The sequence below is a fragment of the Eurosta solidaginis genome, chromosome 1 (assembly GCF_040869045.1).
Source record: "Eurosta solidaginis isolate ZX-2024a chromosome 1, ASM4086904v1, whole genome shotgun sequence".
NCBI lineage: Eukaryota > Metazoa > Arthropoda > Insecta > Diptera > Tephritidae > Eurosta > Eurosta solidaginis.
The window spans coordinates 280,085,262-280,106,815 of record NC_090319.1 but is presented as its reverse complement, the minus strand read 5'-3'; the positions used below and the strand labels follow the sequence as shown (position 1 = coordinate 280,106,815).

General features: G+C 35.9%; 1 protein-coding gene across 2 annotated transcripts in view; it reads left to right on the top strand.

Annotated features, from left to right (window-relative positions):
* btsz (bitesize) overlaps nucleotides 1–21,554 on the top strand; it is a 184,930-nt gene that overhangs the window by 49,981 nt on the left and 113,395 nt on the right. For both annotated transcript variants that reach the window (XM_067760931.1, XM_067760930.1), the window contains exon 2: nucleotides 11,168–11,617. In XM_067760931.1, coding sequence (XP_067617032.1) covers nucleotides 11,217–11,617 — 401 coding nt within the window. In that variant the 5' untranslated portion in view covers nucleotides 11,168–11,216. The remainder of the gene's footprint in view (nucleotides 1–11,167; nucleotides 11,618–21,554) is intronic.

The window sequence follows — 21,554 nt, the reverse complement described above, 5'->3', positions numbered from 1 at the left end:
CTGCTGCTAAAATTATCATCTCCAGCATTATGTAAGAGAAATCATAATCTGGCGCGTCGTGAAGATCTGGGCGATAGTAGATTTACTAGGTCTGAAGCCGTACTGATAAGGTCCGATCAGTTTTTTGACTATGTTCATCAGTCTTTAGCACAGTACGCTAAATAGAACCTTATGCGCGATATTAAACATGCTTAATCCGCGGTAATTAGCCCAGTTTGAGGTATCGCCTGTTTTGTGGATTGTTCATAATCCTCTCACTTCATCAGCCAATTTCATTACTTCTTGTCGATCAACATAAACAAGCCAAATGGTAAGAGCATCTCAAGATCTTCAAAATCTCGACTATTGTTAGACAGTTTTATTCGATCATGAACATCTTATCAAATTCTACGAAATACATATTCGTTATAGTTTATACAGCCATAAGTCATATCACCTTCATGATTTAGGCTCCAGAAAGGGTCTTAGATATCCCTATAAGTTCGTTCATAACCGGAGCTAAGGTATCCATGCTACAACATGCGTACATGACGAACAGGTATACGGTATAAAGTTACCAACGGTATAAAAAGGAGAAAAAGGGGATAAACAGTTGCGTTCTACTCGTGCGAATGCTCAGCTCTAGCTTGCTCTAGATTTCCAACTACGGACGGTTACACACTGTAGAAAATTCTGGAATTTACTAAATGCTCCGTAAAAGATATCAGCAGGCTAGTTGACCAAACTAAATTATTTTAAACACTGTATGGCCCCTCTAAAAACGGCAGCAATTAATTCCAGGATAAAATGCATCAAAATGGCGCCCCTTGCGCCTTCTCTCCCTAACTAATTTTCACCTACCGGGGCATCCCAACAGACAATTACTATATACAACTCTGCCCGTCAAGCAGATAAGAGCATATTTGCGTAAGCACTATTGTGAGATGCGGTATCTAAGAAACAAGGCTATTGATCTGAAGAAATACGAGAGACAAATACCTAACTTTTGTAGAAGAGTAAAGTGGACTTCCCAGCAAATCGCGCGTCACTCTGGCTCAACTTGGACTTGGATAACGTACAGGTTAAGCACTAACATATCAAAAGTCATCCCCAAGACGCGTTATACATGTACAGTATTCAGTGTGTTCTTATATGACACAAACCACGTTATCAGCCGTAGCGTAAAATCAGCATCCCTTACAGCCACTTTCAATGACCCAAAACTGCTGAAACTGCCAGTGTCGTTTCCATGAAGGCATGATTATAATTCTTGGGTGGCCGAGTACAGTATATAGGGCCGACAATGACCGATTTGTTTGTATTGGCATGCATATTAAATAGCCCTACTTTATCAACAATAAGCTGTTTGACTGATTCAAAAAGTGATTCAATTATCACAATAGATGTTCATCAATTAAAGCCAGATATTTATATGAGGTATATAACCAAAGCAAAAAGTATCGAAATGAAAGAAACCCTTTTGAATAATTTTATTACCCAATCATTTTGGAAGCATACCCATAACAATTTACAATTTCAAATTATCTTATCTGATGCATTCAAATATTCAAGCAAAGCTACCGAAATAGCACGATGACATATATAAATTTATTGTGATCTGATTTTAAAGCTTTACCTTTTTCCAAATAACTGAAAAGTTTTCTAGTACAACCACACACACTAGAGTGGGTCGAAAAAACGTTGTAAAAGTCCGCCCCTAAATATGAAGCCAATATTAGGAGGCTTTTCGGATTTTTTTTTAATCCTTCCAAATACAGCCGAAATCGTTCTTTTTATTGTTACTTGGTTATTTGACATCCGATTTCGGATATTTATCATTATTTTGGATTTGGAGCTTATGTAGAGCTTTTTTAATGTCCTTCGAGCCATGAAGTCGTTTTCACTTGATTATATCACTTAATTTGGCTTATCTCCACCTAGTAGTACCTAAAAATAACATTAAAAATGCCATAACTTCGTTGTTTATTCGCTTAGAAGAATGGTTCAAAAACAACAATGCCATAAATTTGGGAATACTTTGGTGTGGTTAAACAATCTGGTTAAACAAAAAGGATCCTTGAGCTGAGATAAAACCCAATAAAGTGACCTAATAATGTGAAAACGATTTCATAGCCTCAAAGGACATTAAAAGCATATATGATGAATTTCATATCAAAGGCTGAAAAAAACGTACATTTTGAACCCGACCCCCTCAGAATTTGATGAAATTTTGCATGGGGTTACATCTTACCCACCCAAACACAACCTCATTTTTAGAAATTGCATTTTCGAAAAATTGTGGGCGTGGCAAGGTATCGAAATATCCGAAAATATTAGAAAAATGACGATAATAGGTACTTTTAAAGTGTCATTACTACGGAATGGCTTTACCGATTTCAAAGATCTTCATACCATTAGAAAGGTATTGAAATAAGCTTTCAAAAAAATGTACTGTAAAAATTTTTAGTACACTGAAAAAAAATTTTTTTTAAATAAAATTTAAAACTGAAAAACACTTCAAAGATCAAGCGATTTTGAAAAATAAAATTTTATTTTAGAAAGGTCTATTTAATACATATAACATATCTGAAAACTAAAATGGGGTTTTGTTTTTTTTTTTTTTTAATTTTTTTAAGTTACTTTCTCATATTTGGATATCACGCGTAAATTAATCAACCAATTTGAAAAATTTTTATACCGTTAGAAGGGTATTAAAATCACCTTTGAAAACATATACTGTAAAGATTCTATATTACACAAATTTTTTAATTTTTTTCTAAGTTTTTTTTTCAAACTCGGAAAACACTTCAAAGACCAAGCGATTAAAAAAAAATTTTTTTTTAGAAAGGTAGATTTAATATATATAATACTAGAAGACCCGGCAAACGTTGTCCTGCCCTAAATTTGGCCAATCTGCATACATTTTAATAAGCTTTTCCCGTCTGACCACATTTTGGCCTATATCCCGAGACCATAGTCACCCAGGGGTATGAAAATTACCCTCTACTAAAGCTCTCATCAACAGCTTTATTCGATATCAATATTCTATAAACACATTCTAGGTGTACCCGGGTCCACTTTTTGGCATATAGCTCGATACCCTAGTCACCCAAGGGTATGAAAATTACCCTCTACTAAAGCACTCATCAACAGCTTTAATCTGATATCAATATTCTATAAACAGATTCTAGGGGTACTCGGGTCCACTTTTTGGCCTATATCTCGAGACCCTAGTCACCCAGGGATATGAAAATTACCCTCTAATAAAGCACTTATCACCAACTTTCATTTGATATCCACATTCTATAAATACATTCTAGGGGTACCGGGATCCACGTTTTGGCCTATATCTCGAGACCCTAGTTACCCAGGGGTATGAGAACTACCCTCTACTAAAGCACTCATCAACAGCTTTAATCTGATATCAATATTCTATAAACAGATTCTAGGGGTACCCGGGTCCACTTTTTGGCCTATAGCTCGAGACCCTAGTCACCCAGGGGTATGAAAATTACCCCCTACTAAAGCACTCGTCAACAGCTTTCATCTGATAGCCATATTCTATACACACATTCTAGGGGTACCCAGGTCCACGTTTTGGCCTATATCTCGAGACCCGAGTCACCCAGGGGTATGAAAATTACCCTCTACTAAAGCACTCATCAAGAGCTTTCATTTGATATGCATATTCTAGGGGTACCCGGGTCCACGTTTTGGCCTATATCTCGGGACCCTAGTCACCCAGGGGTATGAAAATTACCCTCTACTAAAGCACTCACCAACAGCCAACAGCTTTTATTTGATATCCATTTTGGCCTATATCTCGAGACCCTAGTCACCCAGGGGTATGAAAATTACCCTCTACTAAAGCACTCATCAACAGCTTTTATTTGATATCCATATTCTATAAACACACCCTAGGGGTACCCGGGTCCACGTTTTGGCCTATATCTCGAGACCCTAGTCACCCAGGGGTATGAAAATTACCCTCTACTAAAGCACTCATCAACAGCTTTCATATGATATCCATATTCTATAAACACACTCTAGGGGTACCCGGGTCCACGTTTTGGCCTATATCTCGAGGAAATATGCTGTTTTGAGTATTTTCCCGGCAAGTATTAGAATTTTTCTCACCTTTTAAACCTTCCCTAGACCTCCACGAATAATTCAAGACCAAGATAAGATAAATCCGTTCAGCCGTTCTCGAGTTTTAGCGAGACTAACGAACAGCAATTCATTTTTATATATATAGATATCTGAAAACTAGAAGGGTGTTTTTTTTTCTTTTTTTTTTTTAAATTTATTTAAGTAAATGCATCTCTTGGTTACTTTCTGTTATTTTGATATCACGCGTAAACTAATCAACCGATTTCAAAAAATTTTATACCGTTAGAAAGGTATTAAAATCACCTTTGAAAACATATACTGTAAAAAATGTGTATTCCAGTGGGATGCACCCCAGCTAACATCAAAACAACGGCTCTAATACTTCACGTACAAGGAAAAGGTCGGCGGCTCAATGTACTTGAGAACATGGAGATATACAAGTTAAAAACATTTGACGGCAGGATAATAAACGAACAAACCAACACTATCTCTGACGAATTATTTGAACCCTTAAAACTAGTTTACAAAAAACAGCACAAGCCATAAGGTACAGCAACCAAACACGTACAGTGTATTTTTTTGAAAGCTTATTTCAATACCTTTCCAATGGTACGAAGATCTTTGAAATCGGTAAAGCCATTCCGTAGTAATCACACTTTAAAAGTACCTATTATCGTCATTTTTCTAATATTTTCGGATATTTCGATACCTTGCCACGCCCACAATTTTTCGAAAATGCAATTTCTAAAAATGAGGTTGTGTTTAGGTGGGTAAGATGTAACCCCATGCAAAATTTCATCAAATTCTGAGGGGGTCGGGTTCAACGCATATTGGATTTGATATGAAATGCATCATATGCAGATTTCCAAGATAAAAATAATAACCAAGTTAAGATGAAAGGAAACAACGGCTGTATTTCGAAGGATCAAAAAAAAATTTCGGAAACCCTCTCAAAATAAACTTTAAATTTAAATTTATGGGCGAACGTTGACATTTTTTTTTTTTTTTTTTTGTATGGGGACCGACCCGGTCTAACACAGATGCAAACGTACAGAAAGGAAATAGCGATTTAAAGTCCAAAAAAAACACGACGAAAAGAAATTTGTAAAACCGTTATCGTTATTATGTTTTTACCGTCATCAAAGTGATAGATGGTTTTACGCAATTGAATTTTCTTGGTTGTTTGACAGTTTTTATGTAATTACTTTTATGTTTGCATGCGTATCTTTTCGTAATCGACATAGCATACGTACATATGTATATATACATATACATTATTTGTGTACCATAAATTATACAGTTAGGACCTTTTTAAGTCAAAGTATATATCAGTTTAAGCGTTCACGCAGAAAATTAGAATCAGTAAAAATAAATTGGTAAATTTGGTCAACAGAATTTAAAAAATGATAAAAATAAAAAATGAAAATGAAAATAATTATTTTGTTATTATTAAAGCTAAATGGTAAGCGCAGCGTACCTAAAGCATACTGATGATGAAGGCTTAGCAAAATACGAAATGGATCTATCGGCAGGTAGTTTGAAAAATGTTCTACCTTCTATTCCAAAAATAAAAAAAATTTTTCAAATTTAGAAAAATTTAAAAAAAAAACAATAATTATCATACAAATCATTGTTCTGGTCTTGAGCTCTAATCGAAACTTGAATCCAAAAAATAGAAATTAAAAAAATCTATCCCGCAATTAAAATAAGGCGATACTTTTAGGACTTTGACTTGATTATATCGGGACTGCTATAAAATCGTTCTAAGGTTGCTGTGGGTCGGAGAGTAACATTTTTTTTTAATTTTTTAGCTGAAATGTTAAGTAGAGATATGGGTGCCTTCACAGGTTGAATTTTTTGTATTATAAAAAAGTAATTTTTCTTACGGTATGGGGGTATACACATTTCTAACGCACAAACAAACGGATGTCATCTACACTAATTAAGAAAAGAATTTGACACCGTTCACCAAGAGCCACTTATTCATAAGCTTCATTCACTGGGATTTCCGTTTCACCTTTTAATGTGGCTGAAAGGCTAACTTTCTACTCGGACCCTAAAGGACCTATTCAAGTGCAATTTCTCGGCTCTTTCGGAGTTTTCTCCGGTGTTTCTCAGGGAAGTCATCTAGGCTCTTTACCCTCTTCATAAGTGACTTGTCATAAATTATGTTGCATTCCCATACTTTAATGTATGCAGATGATGTAAAACTTTGCTACACTTATTTTGCTACCGTTTCGGGTTCCTTAGGTCTTCTTCAGACCTATTTGAACTCCTTTCAATATTGATGCAAAACAAAATTAAAAGGTACCCCTTTGGAGCTTATATCTATTGCAAATGATTTAGGTGTTTTTTTATCTCAAACTTATTTTTGACATGCATATTTCATCTATTTACAACAAAACGTTGAGTATGTTTCGATTTGTTAAATGGTGGGCTAAAGAGTTCGATGATCCGTACCTCACTAAGACTCTTTAAACATCGCTGGCCCGTCCAATACTTGAGTATTGCTCATACGTTTGGTGCCCTATATCTCAAAATCATATAAGGCGTATTGAATATAAGTAAGTGGGACTCAAGTCTTCCCCTTCATCAATACAGTAGTAAGCTTCTTCTTATTAGCTTACCCACACTGGCGGCCGCCGTGGTATGATGGTAGCGTGCTCCGCCAAAGATCCTGGGCTCACGCTCCGGGAAAAGCAACATCAAAATTTTAGAAACAAGTTTTTTCAATTAGAAGAAAATTTTCCTAAGCGAGGTCGCCCCTCGGAAATGTTTGGTAAGCACTCCGAGTGTATTTATGCCATGAAAAGCTCTCAGTGAAATCTCATCTGCCTTGCAGATGCCGTTCGGAGCCGGCATAAAACAAGTAGGTCCCGTCAAGAGGAGCACGACGCAAATTGGAAGAGAAGCTGGGCCTAAAATCTCTTCAGAGTTTATCGCGCCTTACATTTTTGTTTATTTACTCATGAAAAGCTTATTATTGGCAAAATTTACTCCGCTGATCTTCTCTGCCTATTGAATTTTGTTGTCTTTCTTAGAGTATCCACTTACTACGTACATTTTTATATACCCCTTTGCCGTCGAAACTTTGTTTATGGAAAAATGAAATGGAAGGGAGCAGGAAGAAAAGTTTATAAGTGAAAACCGGAGCTGAAAGCGGAACTGAAATCAGACAGGTTGTTAAAAATTTGTTATCGAAATGTTAACGGTTTGCTAACGATGAATTATCGGTTTGTTACCGATTTCTTATTGACGAGCTACCGTTTTTTTTAGATCTGTTATCGACGAGGTATATACGAGTATTATAAATGTTGCTGCTATTATTACAAAGGTTGTCGAGTGGTTATTGATTTTTTATCGAAAAGTTATAGGTTTTTATCGATTTATTATTTAAAAGTTACCGAATACTTATCGAAGGTTATCGATAAATAAAACTAAATACCAGACGTGATAACTTCTGAAGAAGTTGTAGACCAAGCTTCTCTTCCAGTTTGCGTCCTTGCTACTTTTAATTTTTCCTACAAATTCGCGGTACGGAACCTACGCCGACTCTGAACGGCATTTGCAAGGTAGATGAGTTTTCACTGAGAAGCTTATCATGACATAATCACTGCCAAATTTCTGCGAAGGGCGACAACGCTTTGAAACACAATATTATAATTGAAAAACTTGTGGTTTAAGTCATTACTCAAAGTGGTGTTTTGATTCCAATGAAGGATCTTCATTTGGTAAAGGGTATGATGATGGCGTAAGTTCTGCTTCCTCCAAACTGGAAAAAGATGAGGAAAAGATGTGTTTTATTGTGAAAGAGGACAAAACGAAGTACCTGCTACCATCAAGCAAATAGTCAGCGCACTTGGGCGCTGGCAACCACGCTACTGTTGGCAGCCATAATTTCGAAATAGTAAACGATTTCATTTATTTGGGAATCAGCATTAACACAAATAACAACATCAGCTCTGTAATCCAGCGAAAAATCACCTTTTCCAATAAATGCAACTTTGCACTAGTTAGGCAATTGAAAAGTAAAGTCCTCACTCTGCAAATCTTGTTCTACAAGTCACTTATCGTACCCTTCCTGCTATATGGTGCAGAAGCATGGACCATTACAACATCAAATGAAGCTGCACTGGGAGTGTTCGAAAGAAAAGTTATTCGAAAGATTTACCGAACTCTACGCGTAAGCGACGCCGATAACCGAAGGAGATTTAATGATGAGCAGTACGAGCTTCTAAAACGCAGCGGCTACGCTGGCTGGGCCCATGTTATGCGAATGAAAAATGAAACTCCGGCTAAGAAAATATTTTTATCGGAACCCGCCTATGGAAGCAGACGCAGAGGGCGGTCCCCACTCGGATAAAAGGACCAGGTGAAAAACGATTCAAATTCGCATGGTATAACCAATTGGCGCCAGTTAGCAGGGCGAAGAAGTGTCTGGCGTGCCTTGTTGGATGGCCATAACTGTTTAAACGGTTAAGCGCCAATTACATAAGATAAGAGAAGATGATGACAACGCTGCTGGAGTTTATACTTAGTCTAACCCCAGTACAAAATTCCTTGCTTTGAAAGCGAAGAATGTTAGACTAATTGGCTTGAAGGACTTCGCTATAGTTTTCCTACATTAGAAATAAAAACCACGAGTCCCGTGATAACATTTTTATGAAAAATATTCTGGAATAAAGCATTTTCGAGACAGCGTGGGCTCAGCGTTAATTATGTAAATCGGTGAATGTTTATTTTTTAAACGGCTGGTGGCTGGCTGGCACGAATTTTGTAATTGAAATTTAAGTAACTTTCAGATAAGCTACAAGCTTGAAACTTGGAACATAGTTCAGATCCCGATGACAATGCAATAATAACGAAACAACTCCGATAGGTGGCGCATGGACCGAAATATTTAAAAAAAAATCGTATTTGTGGTCCGATTTGGCTCATATTTGGAACACATAATACATACATGAGTAGAAAGCGACTGATGAAAAAAATTCCGCTAGGTGGCGCATGATCGAGATATTAAAAAACCGTACTTATGGTCCGATTTGGCTCATATTTTGAATACATAATACATATATGAATAAACAGCTGCCTGTGACAAAATTGGCGCTAGGTGGCGCAAGGATCGAGATGTTCAAAAAAATCGTATTTGTGGCCTGATTTGGCTCATATTTGGAACAAATAATACATACAAGAATAGAAAGAGACCTATGAAAAAATCGCCGCTAGGTGGCACAAGGATCGAGGTATTCAAAAAAATCGTATTTGTGTTCCGATTTTGCTCGTATTTGGAACACATAACACATACATGAATAGAAAGCGGCCTGTAAAAAAAATGGCCGCTGGGTGGCGCCAGGATCGAGATATTCAAAGAATCGTATTTGTGTTCTGATTTGGTCCATATTTGGAACACATAAGACATACATGAATAGAAAGCGACCTATGATGTCCGATTTGGCTCATATTTGGAACAAATATTACATACAGTCCGGTAGAAGTGACATCAAAATATTTTGGAGTTCGAGGAGGGACAAGCATACGAGGCGCAGAGTCGATTAAAGTCTTTGGAAGGATTATGTATTGAGGACCTAAATTTTAACAAATTGTCAGGAAAGAGTCTTTGTAATAATGAGTCACTAAATAAATTAAATAGAATGAGAAATAATAGGCAATTAAGACTAAAAACTTGAAAATAAAATAATTTAAACAAAATTTTTAAGTTAAAGGGTTTTATTGAAAACAATATTTACATGACGTAATAATAATACTAAAAGCTAGAAAATAATTAGGTAGGTCCTAGGTACTAGTCATCACACTCCTCATTAATTAAATAAAAGCGTTGGACGCGTGAAATTTCTACTGATAGTCATATATAAGACCAACTGAACCTTAAGAAGGTTATGCTACGCCTCACATTTTTAGAAATTTCACGCGCCCAACGCTTTTATTTAATTTTCTGATCAACGCCCCAGATTGATGAGGACTGTGGCAATTTCGCAACAGCATCATCACGGAATTTAAACGCACAGAAAAATATTTCTGGAAAAATGTATAGGCTAACACGTCTTGTATAGATTTAGTTTACGATTAAAAGTTAAACTGGTCACAAGGTTTCATTCAGTCATGTGTTCAAAACCTTGTGGTGTTTAAACTTTTGCTCCTGTGCAGTACTCACACTTAGAACCCCATTATTTCTCCGGCGACCACTTTATCAAAATTTTGCTGAAGGCACCAGGTAGTTGATTCCTCTTGCCAAGGACTTATTCAGCATTTTCAATTCTGGGTTAAAAAAAAAAACAAGGGAGGGACTAACAGCGGAATGTTGAAGTTTTAGTATGAAAAGTTAAGATTTGTTTAAGATCATGAAATTTTACAGACTTACAGTAACAATTAAACAATTAACCAAATAAATTAAACTTGGCAATACTTTACTAACTAACCCTATTTTTTCTTCTCTTTTCATCTTTTTCCGCTGCGCTGCTTTTCCTTTTTCTTACTCTTCACCCTTTTTTCTTTACTCACATTTTCCATTATAATTTTTTGACACGCAAACATGACACTCACCCAATTAAAAAAAATCTTTACGACAACAACTGAATGGCTAAAACCACAAAACAAACAAAAAATTGATGCATCTATCCACACAAATCCGCATTTCACCGGTCAACCAATTTTTCAAACGAAATATGACCACGAACCAAACACTTAACAACGCCACACACATTTTCACATATACACACACACTGAAAAAAAAATTTTATAAAAATGAATTTCTGGTGTCCAACGAAACTTTGATGTTAATTAACCGCAAACACTGACGTAACCACCTCACTTGGGGATTCTCTCAAAACATCTAACAAACGTGCGCTTATTTTTTCTTTTTATTTTATTTTTTTTTTTTTTCGATTGAATAACAACAACATGCATAAATACATACATATGCACACGCGCAACAAAAACAAAAAACAACCAAAAAAATTCAATTCCAAAATTTGCCAAACACACATACATACATATGTACGTACATGCGTATTATTTTTTTCCATTCCATTCCCATTTGCTTGCTTGGATTGATCGACAGGCTTTTGCGTGCCGAGTTGTATTCGTTGCGTCGGAAGGGGGCGTTGCGCATGGGCGCTACACTTGATGATACACAAAATAAAGCAATACAACAACAACAACAGCAACGACAAGATAACCAACAATACGTACAGAACAATCATCATAATATGGCATCAAGTACAATAATAACAGCAACAACAAATAGTAATACAACAACAACAACAGCAACAACAAATACAGCCACTAGCATAGCCAATCAAAATCATCATCATCAAAATCAACAACATCATCATCATACGTTATTACATTGCGAATCGAATCGTCATTGCGCGCGTTGTAATACCGAATTGGGACGTATCACAAATCGTGGAGCTCCGTGTCGTGTTTGTAAGTTGCGCGTGTGCAAAGCATGTCGTGAATTCACTTCTCGCACCACCGATTGGGTGTGTGTGGTGTGTCACAAGCAAATGTAAGTGGGAAAACTACATGTGTATGTATGTATTGAAATGCATATGTATGTATGTGTTTTTTGCATTTTGTTACTTTTTATGTTTTCTAATTACATATGTATGTATATGTGTATGTTCCAACTGAACCTATACACATGTCAATAATTAATGTCCCAGCACATTTGTTGGAGCAGCGTAGGGGGATTTGATAATTCGTTTGGCATGAAATTGGCCTTCCATGTGTAAAAATTTGTATTGAGCCTAAAAGATGCAATTTCAGTATGTATTTAATATATGTATGTAAAAAGTGCGCCTATAGTTATGTTACATCATTTAGGGTAGCTGCGCAAAACGATGTAGGCCACAATTTGCCAGTTTTGGGTCTGGCCGAAAATATTTTGCCCTTATAAGTATATCAAAGAGTAAAGTTTGAAGTATTATCGTAGAACCTTTCTGCGTAAATAGTCTCAGTAGTGCGTTACTTTTCGTGGATTTTCCGTATCGTTCAGTGATTGCACCATGAATATAAAGGTCTATACTTGGAAATGACTAAATGTTTAAAGGCCAATTTTCCAATATATCCAATATAAGTATAATGGTAACCAAAAACACAAAAGAAAAATAAAAAAAGATGTAAGTACACACTTTCTACTACATCCAATACCCATACGTGTTTCGACGTACCGAATATGAATCGCTCCCACTTCCGAGCACATTGCTGCATAAAAGGGAGGGGAGGAGGGATGAAATGGAGCTCATATGCTGACTTACCATTCCCATTGCCAGTTTTTGGCGCTTAAATGCCTAAGCGATTTTGGCCGTTTTATAACAAGTCACATTTCGCGACAACTAACGCCAACGGAGAACACCAAAGGAGATCAAATCTTCCTTCACCTGACTCTCCCAACTCACCTGACTCTACCAACTCACGAGGAAATGGAAGAAGGTTAGGAGAGGGAGGTGAAAGGAGAAAAGAGAAGGGTACCAAGAAATAAAAATCTTGGAGGTAATCCAAAGTTAGGGCGGAAACCCGTATGCAGGGCCGGCTAGCTGCTTCTTAAGTGTTCTTCCGTTAGAAATTTTTTGTTAGTTACCATTACAGCACAATCGATAATCGATTACTTTGGGACCGTATATTTTAACATGCATACAAAATGTTTTGTAAATTACCGAGCTCGAGGCCATACAATATTAAATAACACACACCCTGGTTCATCCAACGATTCCTGAAGATGACTTCTAATTGAAGTCGAAATATCGATAAATAAAAAAACGACAATATATAACACGTATAAATATTAGTTTGGCGGCCTTTCTATTTCATAAATTTTTATTTGCCGGCTTGAGGTCTGATGTTTTGGAAAATAAAACACAGATGTTTTAAATTTTTACCAATATATTTCGGTTATGCACGATAACCGTCCTCAGGGTGAACTATAAACAAACAGAACACAAAATAACATATAATTTAAATCAAACAACAATTAATAATTATTAACAAAACTTCTTAAACATTGAAAACATACATTTTTGACACGTCTTTCCCTTGTACGTGGAGTTGTTAACTATTTTTATACTCAGTTGAGCAGAGCTCACAGAGTATATTAACTTTGATTGGATAACGGTTGGTTGTACAGGTATAAAGGAATCGAGATAGATATAGACTTCCATATATCAAAATCATCAGTATCGAAAAAAAATGTGATTAAGCCATGTCCGTCCGTCCGTCCGTCCGTCCGTCCGTCTGTCCGTTAACACGATAACTTGAGTAAATTTTGAGATATCTTGACGAAATTTGGTACGTAGCTTCCTGAGCGCTCATCTCAGATCGCTATTTAAAATGAACGATATCGGACTATAACCACGCCCACTTTTTCGATATCGAAAATTTCGAAAAATCGAAAAATTCCGATAATTCATTACCAAAGAGGGATAAAGCGATGAAACTTGGTAGGTGGGTTCAGCTTATGACGCAGAATAGAAAATAACTAAAATTTTGGACAACGGGCATGGCACCGCCCACTTTTAAAAGAAGGTAATTTAGAAGTTTTGCAAGCTGTAATTTGGCAGTCGTTGAAGATATCATGATGAAATTTGGCAGGAACGTTACTTCTATTACTATATGTATGCTTAATAAAAATTAGCAAAATCAGAGAACGACCACGCCCACTTTTAAAAAAAAAAAATTTTTTAAGTGAAATTTTTACAAAAAATTTAATATCTTACAGTATATAAGTAAATTATGTCAAGATTCAACTCCAGTAATGATATGGTGCAACAAAATACAAAAATAAAAGAAAATTTAAAAATGGGCGTGGCTCCACCCTTTTTCATTTGATTTGTCTAAGATACATTTAATGCCACAAGTCGAACAAAAATTTACCAATCCCTGTGAAATTTGGCAGCGGCTTAGATTCTAGGACGATAACTGTTTTCTGTGAAAAAGGGCGAAATCGGTTGAAGCCACGCCCAATTTTTATACACAGTAGACCGTCTATCCTTCCGCTCGGCCATTAACACGATAACTTGAGCAAAAATCGATATATCTTTACTAAACACAGTGCACATAATTATCTGAACTCACTTTCTATTGGTATAAAAAATGGCCGAAATCTGACTATGACCACGCCCACTTTTTCGATATCGAAAATTACGAAAAATGAAAAAAGTGCCATAATTCTATACCAAATACGAAGAAAAGGGTTGAAACATGGTAATTGGATTGGTTTATTGACGCAAAATAAACCTTTAGAAAAAAACTTTGTAAAATAGGTGTGACACCTACCATATTAAGTAGAAGAAAATGAAAAAGTTCTGCAGGGCGAAATCAAAAGCCCTTGGAACTAAGCCCACTCCCTTTTAAAATACTCATTAACACCTTTTATTTGGTACCCATATCGTACAAACAAATTCTAGAGTCACCCCTGGTCCACCTTTATGGCAATATCTCGAAAAGGCGTCAACCCATAGAACTAAGGCCCACTCCCTTTTAAAACACTCATTAACACCTTTCGTTTGATACCCTTATTGTACAAACGCATTCTAGAGTCACCCTGGTCCACCTTTATAACGATATCCCGAAAAGGCGTCCACCTATAGAACTATGGCCCTTTCCCTCTTAAAATACTCTTTAATACCTGCCATTTGATACGCATGTCATACAAACACATTCCAGGGTTACCCTAGGTTCATTTTCCTACATGGTGATTTTCCCTTATTTTGTCTCCAAAGCTCTCAACTGAGTATGTAATGTTCGGTTACACCCGAACTTAGCCTTCCTTACTTGTTATTTTTTATTTTTTATTTTTTTTATTAGATGCGCGGTGTTTGCTACATCTGTTTTGTAGTTAATTCTTGTGTTGGTGTGTTTAGTATATGTAGCATTTCCTGTGTGAATCTCTTTCCATATTATTGTTATTGTTGGAGTACTATTGTTTTTTCGAAATTCGGGTAGTGCTTTCTCGTTGCACAATGGGTCATAAGTGCGGTTTTTTGGTTATTTATATTTAAATCATTACAATATTTGAAATCTGATTTATATTGTGCTAATCGAGTCTTTAATTTAGATTTAGTTTTTCCAACACATACTTTGTTGCATAATTCTTTGTCGTTTCCGTTACACGGGATTTGATAAATAATGTTGCTTGTTCCATTTGCGGTATTTTCGATTTAGTTTGGTTAAACATACTTTTTAAAGTGCTCCTAGGTTTATGTGCTATTTTAATATCTTCTTTATTATAGATGTCTTTATTATAGCGGTCAGATAATTTAGGTACATAAGTTAACGACTTTTTTCGGAGGTTTTCCTCTCTACGTTGACTATTTGGTGATTTATATCTTTTTAAAAGAGTTTTTATAATTTTATCAGGAAAATCATTGGCTTTTAACAATATCTTTATTTCATTTTCTATGTTATTATGGTAAGTGTCATCTTTAATATTCATCATTCGTCTTATACAGCCCATTGCCATATTTATGATCATGTTTTTGGGATGTTTAGAATAATAATTTATAATTCTACCTGATGTTATGAACTTCTTATACCACATTAACTTCAGTTGATTTCCTCGTCGTATTACTATTGAATCTAGATAGGGTAATTTTCCGTCGTCCTCGAGTTCCGTAGTCAATTTGTCAAAAGAATTTAGTGCATCCAGTATGTTTTGTACCTCGCTTTCATTGATTATTGCAAAAAGATCGTCCACGTATTTAGTTAATAATCTTGGTTTTCGTGCTAGTTTGTTCATCGCATTGTCCAACAGTTCTTCCATTACAATATCTGCAATTATTGGGGAGGTTGATGATCCCATCGGTAATCCTTTTAGATGTGTATATATTGTTTCATTATATTTAAAATACCGATTATCTTTAATGCAGAACTTTAATATTTCTATGAACATTTTCTTAGGTATTTTCGTATATTTTTCTATTTTTGTCCACTTATTTCTTATTATGTCAAGTGGTAGATGTGTCGGTATACTAGGGAACAATGAAACTGTGTCAAAGGATATCATCTTTTCATCGTCATAAATATAAGAGCTATTGATCTTTTCTTTAAAGTCTTGTGTGTTCTTTATATTATATAATTAACTGGTGGTGAAGTTTTTTAAAATATCTGCAACGTAATTGCAGAGTGCATGTGCTGGTGATCCCGTGGCCGAGCATATCGGTCTTAACGGTGTTCCTTCCTTGTGGATTTTCGGCAATCCATATATCCGTAGTGGTAGTGCCGTTGTAGTCGTAAGTTTATTTCTATCTGCCTTCGAAATTAATTCCATTTTAAAAAGTTTATCTACAAGACTATTATTTTTATTTTGTAATTTTAAAGTGGGATCTTGTCTCTGAATTCTATACATCGTCAGGTCATTTAATATTTCATCAATTTTATTGTTATAGTCATTGAGTTCCATTTTTTTGTCTCACTCCACTGTTTTGTTTGCCTTGTCAGAAGTTAAAATACGAATCTTGTCATTTTTATTTAGAAATTTACGTGTCCGTCCCACTGTATCTTATATTGCACTATCTGTTGCATTTTGCTGTGTTGTTGTTGTATGATCTTTTATCAATATTGCTAATTTTGTTCGCGCTTCCTCTTGTTGCTCTTTGGTTTTGTGTGTTTGGATTAAATTCTCACCATTTCTATTGGGATGGCGAACTTTGAACCCTTCGATAATAGAGCTTTTATATCAGCTGGAAATTCTACTTTGGTTTTGTTTACAAACCACTCATCGCTTTTGCTGTTGTTGTTAACCAAGATGTCATTTTGTTTATTTCGGAGTTTATCGTGTTTTGTTTCTTGTTTATTTTTCAGTTTCCTTGTCAATTTGTTGGCAACATTATCTTCTCTCATCATAAATTCTTCGAAGTCATCATCGCTCATTTGCTTCTTCAGTTTTGCTCTTATATTTGCCACACATATAAATTGAAAAGTTTTTGTTGATTTTTTTGTTGTTGGGCCAATATTTTAAATTTATGTGCTGATATTTATTGAGCTTTACGGCCGATTTCAAATTATAAGGCAAAACGCTAAGTTTTCCTTTTTCTCCTATGCATTTCGGTGCTATATTGCACCTTCTTCAGGGAGCCTAGTTTATTTGACAAAACATAAAACAATTACAAAATATTCGACAATTTCACATTAAAATTTCATTTACATACATATAACATTAAATTATAACATCTAAACAAACAACATTGAAAACAATTCACAATTTATTATTAAGTACTTCCGACTATTTCCGTGCGCATACATGTTTACTCTCTGAAATCGCTGTTGAATAAGCGCAATTTATGTTGTCCACATCTTTAAAATTGACAGCATCTTTTATTCGTTGTTGTATCCTCAGTCCTTTCAGTGTCAGTCGACTGTTGCTAGATGTTATAATTTAATGTTATATGTATGTAAGTGAAATTTTAATGTGAAATTGTCGAATATTTTGTAATTGTTTTATGTTTTGTCAAATAAACTAGGCTCCCTGAAGAAGGTGCAAAATAGCACCGAAATGCATAGGAGAAAAAGGAAAACTTAGCGTTTTGCCTTATAATTTGAAATCGGCCGTAAAGCTCAATAAATATCAGCACATAAAAAGTTTTTGTTTGTTATTTAATATTGTATGGCCTCGAGCTAGATAATTTACCAACACTTTTACAAACTAAAGGCCAAAAAACCAACAAAAAAATGAATACAAAATTTTCTTAAAATGAATGCTTTGTTATTTTATTAATATGCGGTCACTGAATACGAAAATATATACTAAATTTTGAAGTCACCTCATATTACAAAAATTATGCTGGTATAGAAATATATGACTTAAAAGAAAAATTTAAAAAAAGATATGCTCAATACTTCTTGATAAACTTTTTCATGAAATTCAGTATTTTAAAATATTTACGAATTGTGGAACCTTTTTATTCAAAAATTTCTCTTTTATTTCGTTTGTCGTTTGTAATCAGCTTCAGGAGTATCATTAATGAAGTTCCAGCAGTAGTCCGCCACCATTGAAATAAAGTTATATAAAAAAAAATTTTTTGTTTTCTCAATTTGTCTCGTTTGCCCAAAGTTAGCCCAGGATAACCCACCTTGTTTTATGTTAGGCGATTTACGACAAAAAACTAACGCATAAAACAATTTTCATATTGAAAAGACAGTTGAGTCAAAAAGCAAAACTTTTGGTCAATTTTCATTTATTCCCATTTATGTTTCATTTAAATAAAATAAAATGTAAGGCGCGATAACCTCCGAAGCGATTTTAGGCCGAGCTGCTCTTCCAATTTGCGTCATGCTCCTATTGATTTTCCCTACAAATCGGCCAGACGGCACCTACATGTTTTATGCCGACTCCGAACTGCATCTGTAAGGCAAATGAGTTTTCACTGAGAGCTTTTCATGGCAGAAATACACCCGGAGCGCTTGCCAAACACTGCCGAGGGGCGACCCCGCTTAGAAAAATTGTCTTTTCATTGTAAAACCTTATTTCTAAAATTTTGATGTTGCTTTGCCCGGACTGTGAACCCATGGCATTCGGTGTGGTAGGCGGAGCACGCTACCATCACACCACGGTGGCGGTTATGTTTCATTTACTGTAGGGTATTTTCTTTTCAAGACAATTGTCGGCCAAGGAAAAGTTTTAGATTTTGATGAAACTTAATTATTATATTCCTTTGCCTACCTCTTTTTACATTTTTTTCTTTTGGCTCAAGATGGTTACTGGGACATGTATCTGAATTTCACTTCTTCACTAATGAGCTTTTCGAGAGCTGAGCTCTGATCTCGAAATCGCACAAACATTCATACTTCATATTTGTGTTAAGGCAGCTGGCTATTTACACTCAGCCATATGAGAGAGATTTTGGGCTAAAAACACAGCTCCCGAAAAGCTAGCTTATGACATCGGCTTTAAAATTTGGAATTTCTTTCTAGTGTCAATAAAAAACACAATGTTATAAACACTGTAGAAAAAAACTCTAGTTCCAAGCTGGTGCGTTTCAAGTGCGTTCGGAACCGCTACTAGTTCGCCTTCTATCTCTTTTACATGCATTAATCAGGCTAATTTAACATTGCGATGTCCTAGTTTATTTATTAGTACTTTTCCGATATTTCCGAACTACTATAAAATTTGCAATTAAGGTTTCTTTATTTTGTTCGCACTATTCCGTTCTTTTCAAACCAGACCGAAATTCTACATCGTTGCTTCCAATACGATACTATCCCCATTTTCGGTAGTTCCAAACCACTCCATAAATACCATCACTGAAAATATTAAATCCTTTTTGAAGATAGTACCGATTAAGGCAAAAATACGAAATATTTTAATTGATATCTCTATGCAGTGCCGCCTTCCGACTCCTTCCTGAAACACCGGCTACGCTAAATGTTGCAGAGTATGTGTGCAGGCTATAAGTATTTTAGATTCCCCAGAATCGCCCTCTGAATGGCTTAGACATGTCAGATACGAGCTGACTCAAAAATAGCTTGCTTGTCATTGTCTAAATGTACTCCGTAAATTTGCTTACTTATAGGCAATTGAATTCGCGCAAGTGAAAGGCTTTGAAGTGTAGGCAAAGAAGGCATACTTATAGTGGGGACTGCTTAAAACTAGTAGTCAGTTTTTGTTAGTAGTATATCTATCAAATATTTGTTTTTTATGAAATACAAAACCATATACTGTCTATTTCTGAACTAGGAACTCTAGGAACCATCGAACTGATAATTATTTGGTACTTTAGGTCTATTTTTGAACCAGAAATTTGTATCACTTGTTACTGACGGCGCTGATCGGTATCAGTGGTGTTCTCAGATCAACACCTACCTTGGCACTGAATGTCATGCTGAACGTACATCCAGTAGATACTGCGGAAAAGGCGGCCGCAGCTAGGTCGTGGGTCAGGCTTCTTGATATGGGCTATGTGCTTTCTGACTTCGGACACTCTAGCCTTCTTGCTATGCTCGACTTTATCCCGGATAGGACGGACTATTGTATGCCGATAACTGCTCCCTGTACATCTTTCACCCTATTAATCTGGTGCAGGAACCGATTAACTTCTTCATGGATGGGTTGGTTGGTGGGGTGGGGGGTCTTTTGCCAAGAGCTAAATGTAAACCGCAAGAAGTTTAAGTTGGTTGATCACTGCATTGTATTCCAAGCGGAAGTTGCTGCAATTAAGGATGCGACGGATGAAATGCTATCCAGTGCCACTACAGTTAGGGAATTGAACATCTAGTCTGATAGCCAAGCGGCTATCAAGGCCTTGAGTTCAACTACAGTGCGATCGAGGGTGATCTGGGAGTGCTGACCTCGCTTGTGATTGCATCGAACTATTTTATAATTAAGATTACATGGGTCCCAGGCCATAATGATATCCCGGGCATTTGTCAAGCGGATATTTTGTACCGCATCGGTACAACTGAACCAGATGAAGATGGCTCTAGGGATTTCGGGATTCCGCTGGCCACCTGTGGTTTGCTCCTCCATAGCTAGGCCTAGAGTCAGCTCAGCAAACGTTGGGCGGACACCATCTCTTGCAGGGTAGCAAGATCTTTCTGGCCGAAAGTGGATGGCAGGAGGCCTGCCGAAGTAATTGGGTTCACTAAGGCTCACCTATCAATGATCATTGGGGTTTGGATAGGGCAGTGTCCCATGGGTATCCATGCGGTACGTCTCAATATACTGGAAACTCCATCCTACTACAGCTGTATGCAGGATGATGAGCTGGAATCATCAAATGACTTTGTGCATGATTTCCCCGGATATTGGATCTCCCGAGGATTTATCCAAGGTTGAGATCGGTGTCATTCGGAACTTTATCGTTGCTACCCAACGATTCTCTAAATAGCTATATCTACGTCACCGTTATTTTATTTTATTGTATGTGGTATCCCAACGGACCTTCATGTTGTCCAAGTGATCTTCCCCTATCAGGGCAGCTACCACCAAACCTAACTTGACCTAACCTACTGATTTCTCTACAGGCAAGCAATATGAACCTGTCTCGCTAATTTAATACATATAAGGTAATAATAATAGTCCATTCTGATTTGCTGGTACAGCTAGTTTTGTAAAACTTTGAAAATTTTAAAGTGCTTTTGAAAAAATTAAACAAAATGAAATTTTTACTAAAACGAAATGCATTTATGTGCACTAATATGTACAAATGTTGTTTTAACTTTTTATTTATTTATTTAAATTACAACAATGTTACTCTTTCTCTTAGCTCTTTGTATAAAAAAAAATTTTTATTAAATTTAAACTGTCAACTGTATTTGTCAGATATTGCATGAGAAATAAATAACATCGTCTAGCCACGTACTCATTGCCAACATCAACAACAATAACAACGAATTTTATTTTATTCTATTTTGCAGCTGACTTTGCTATTTGTTGACTGCACTAAACTCATACATAAATTACTAAATAAATAAATAATAAACCGACCATCCACTAATGCACGTACCCACGT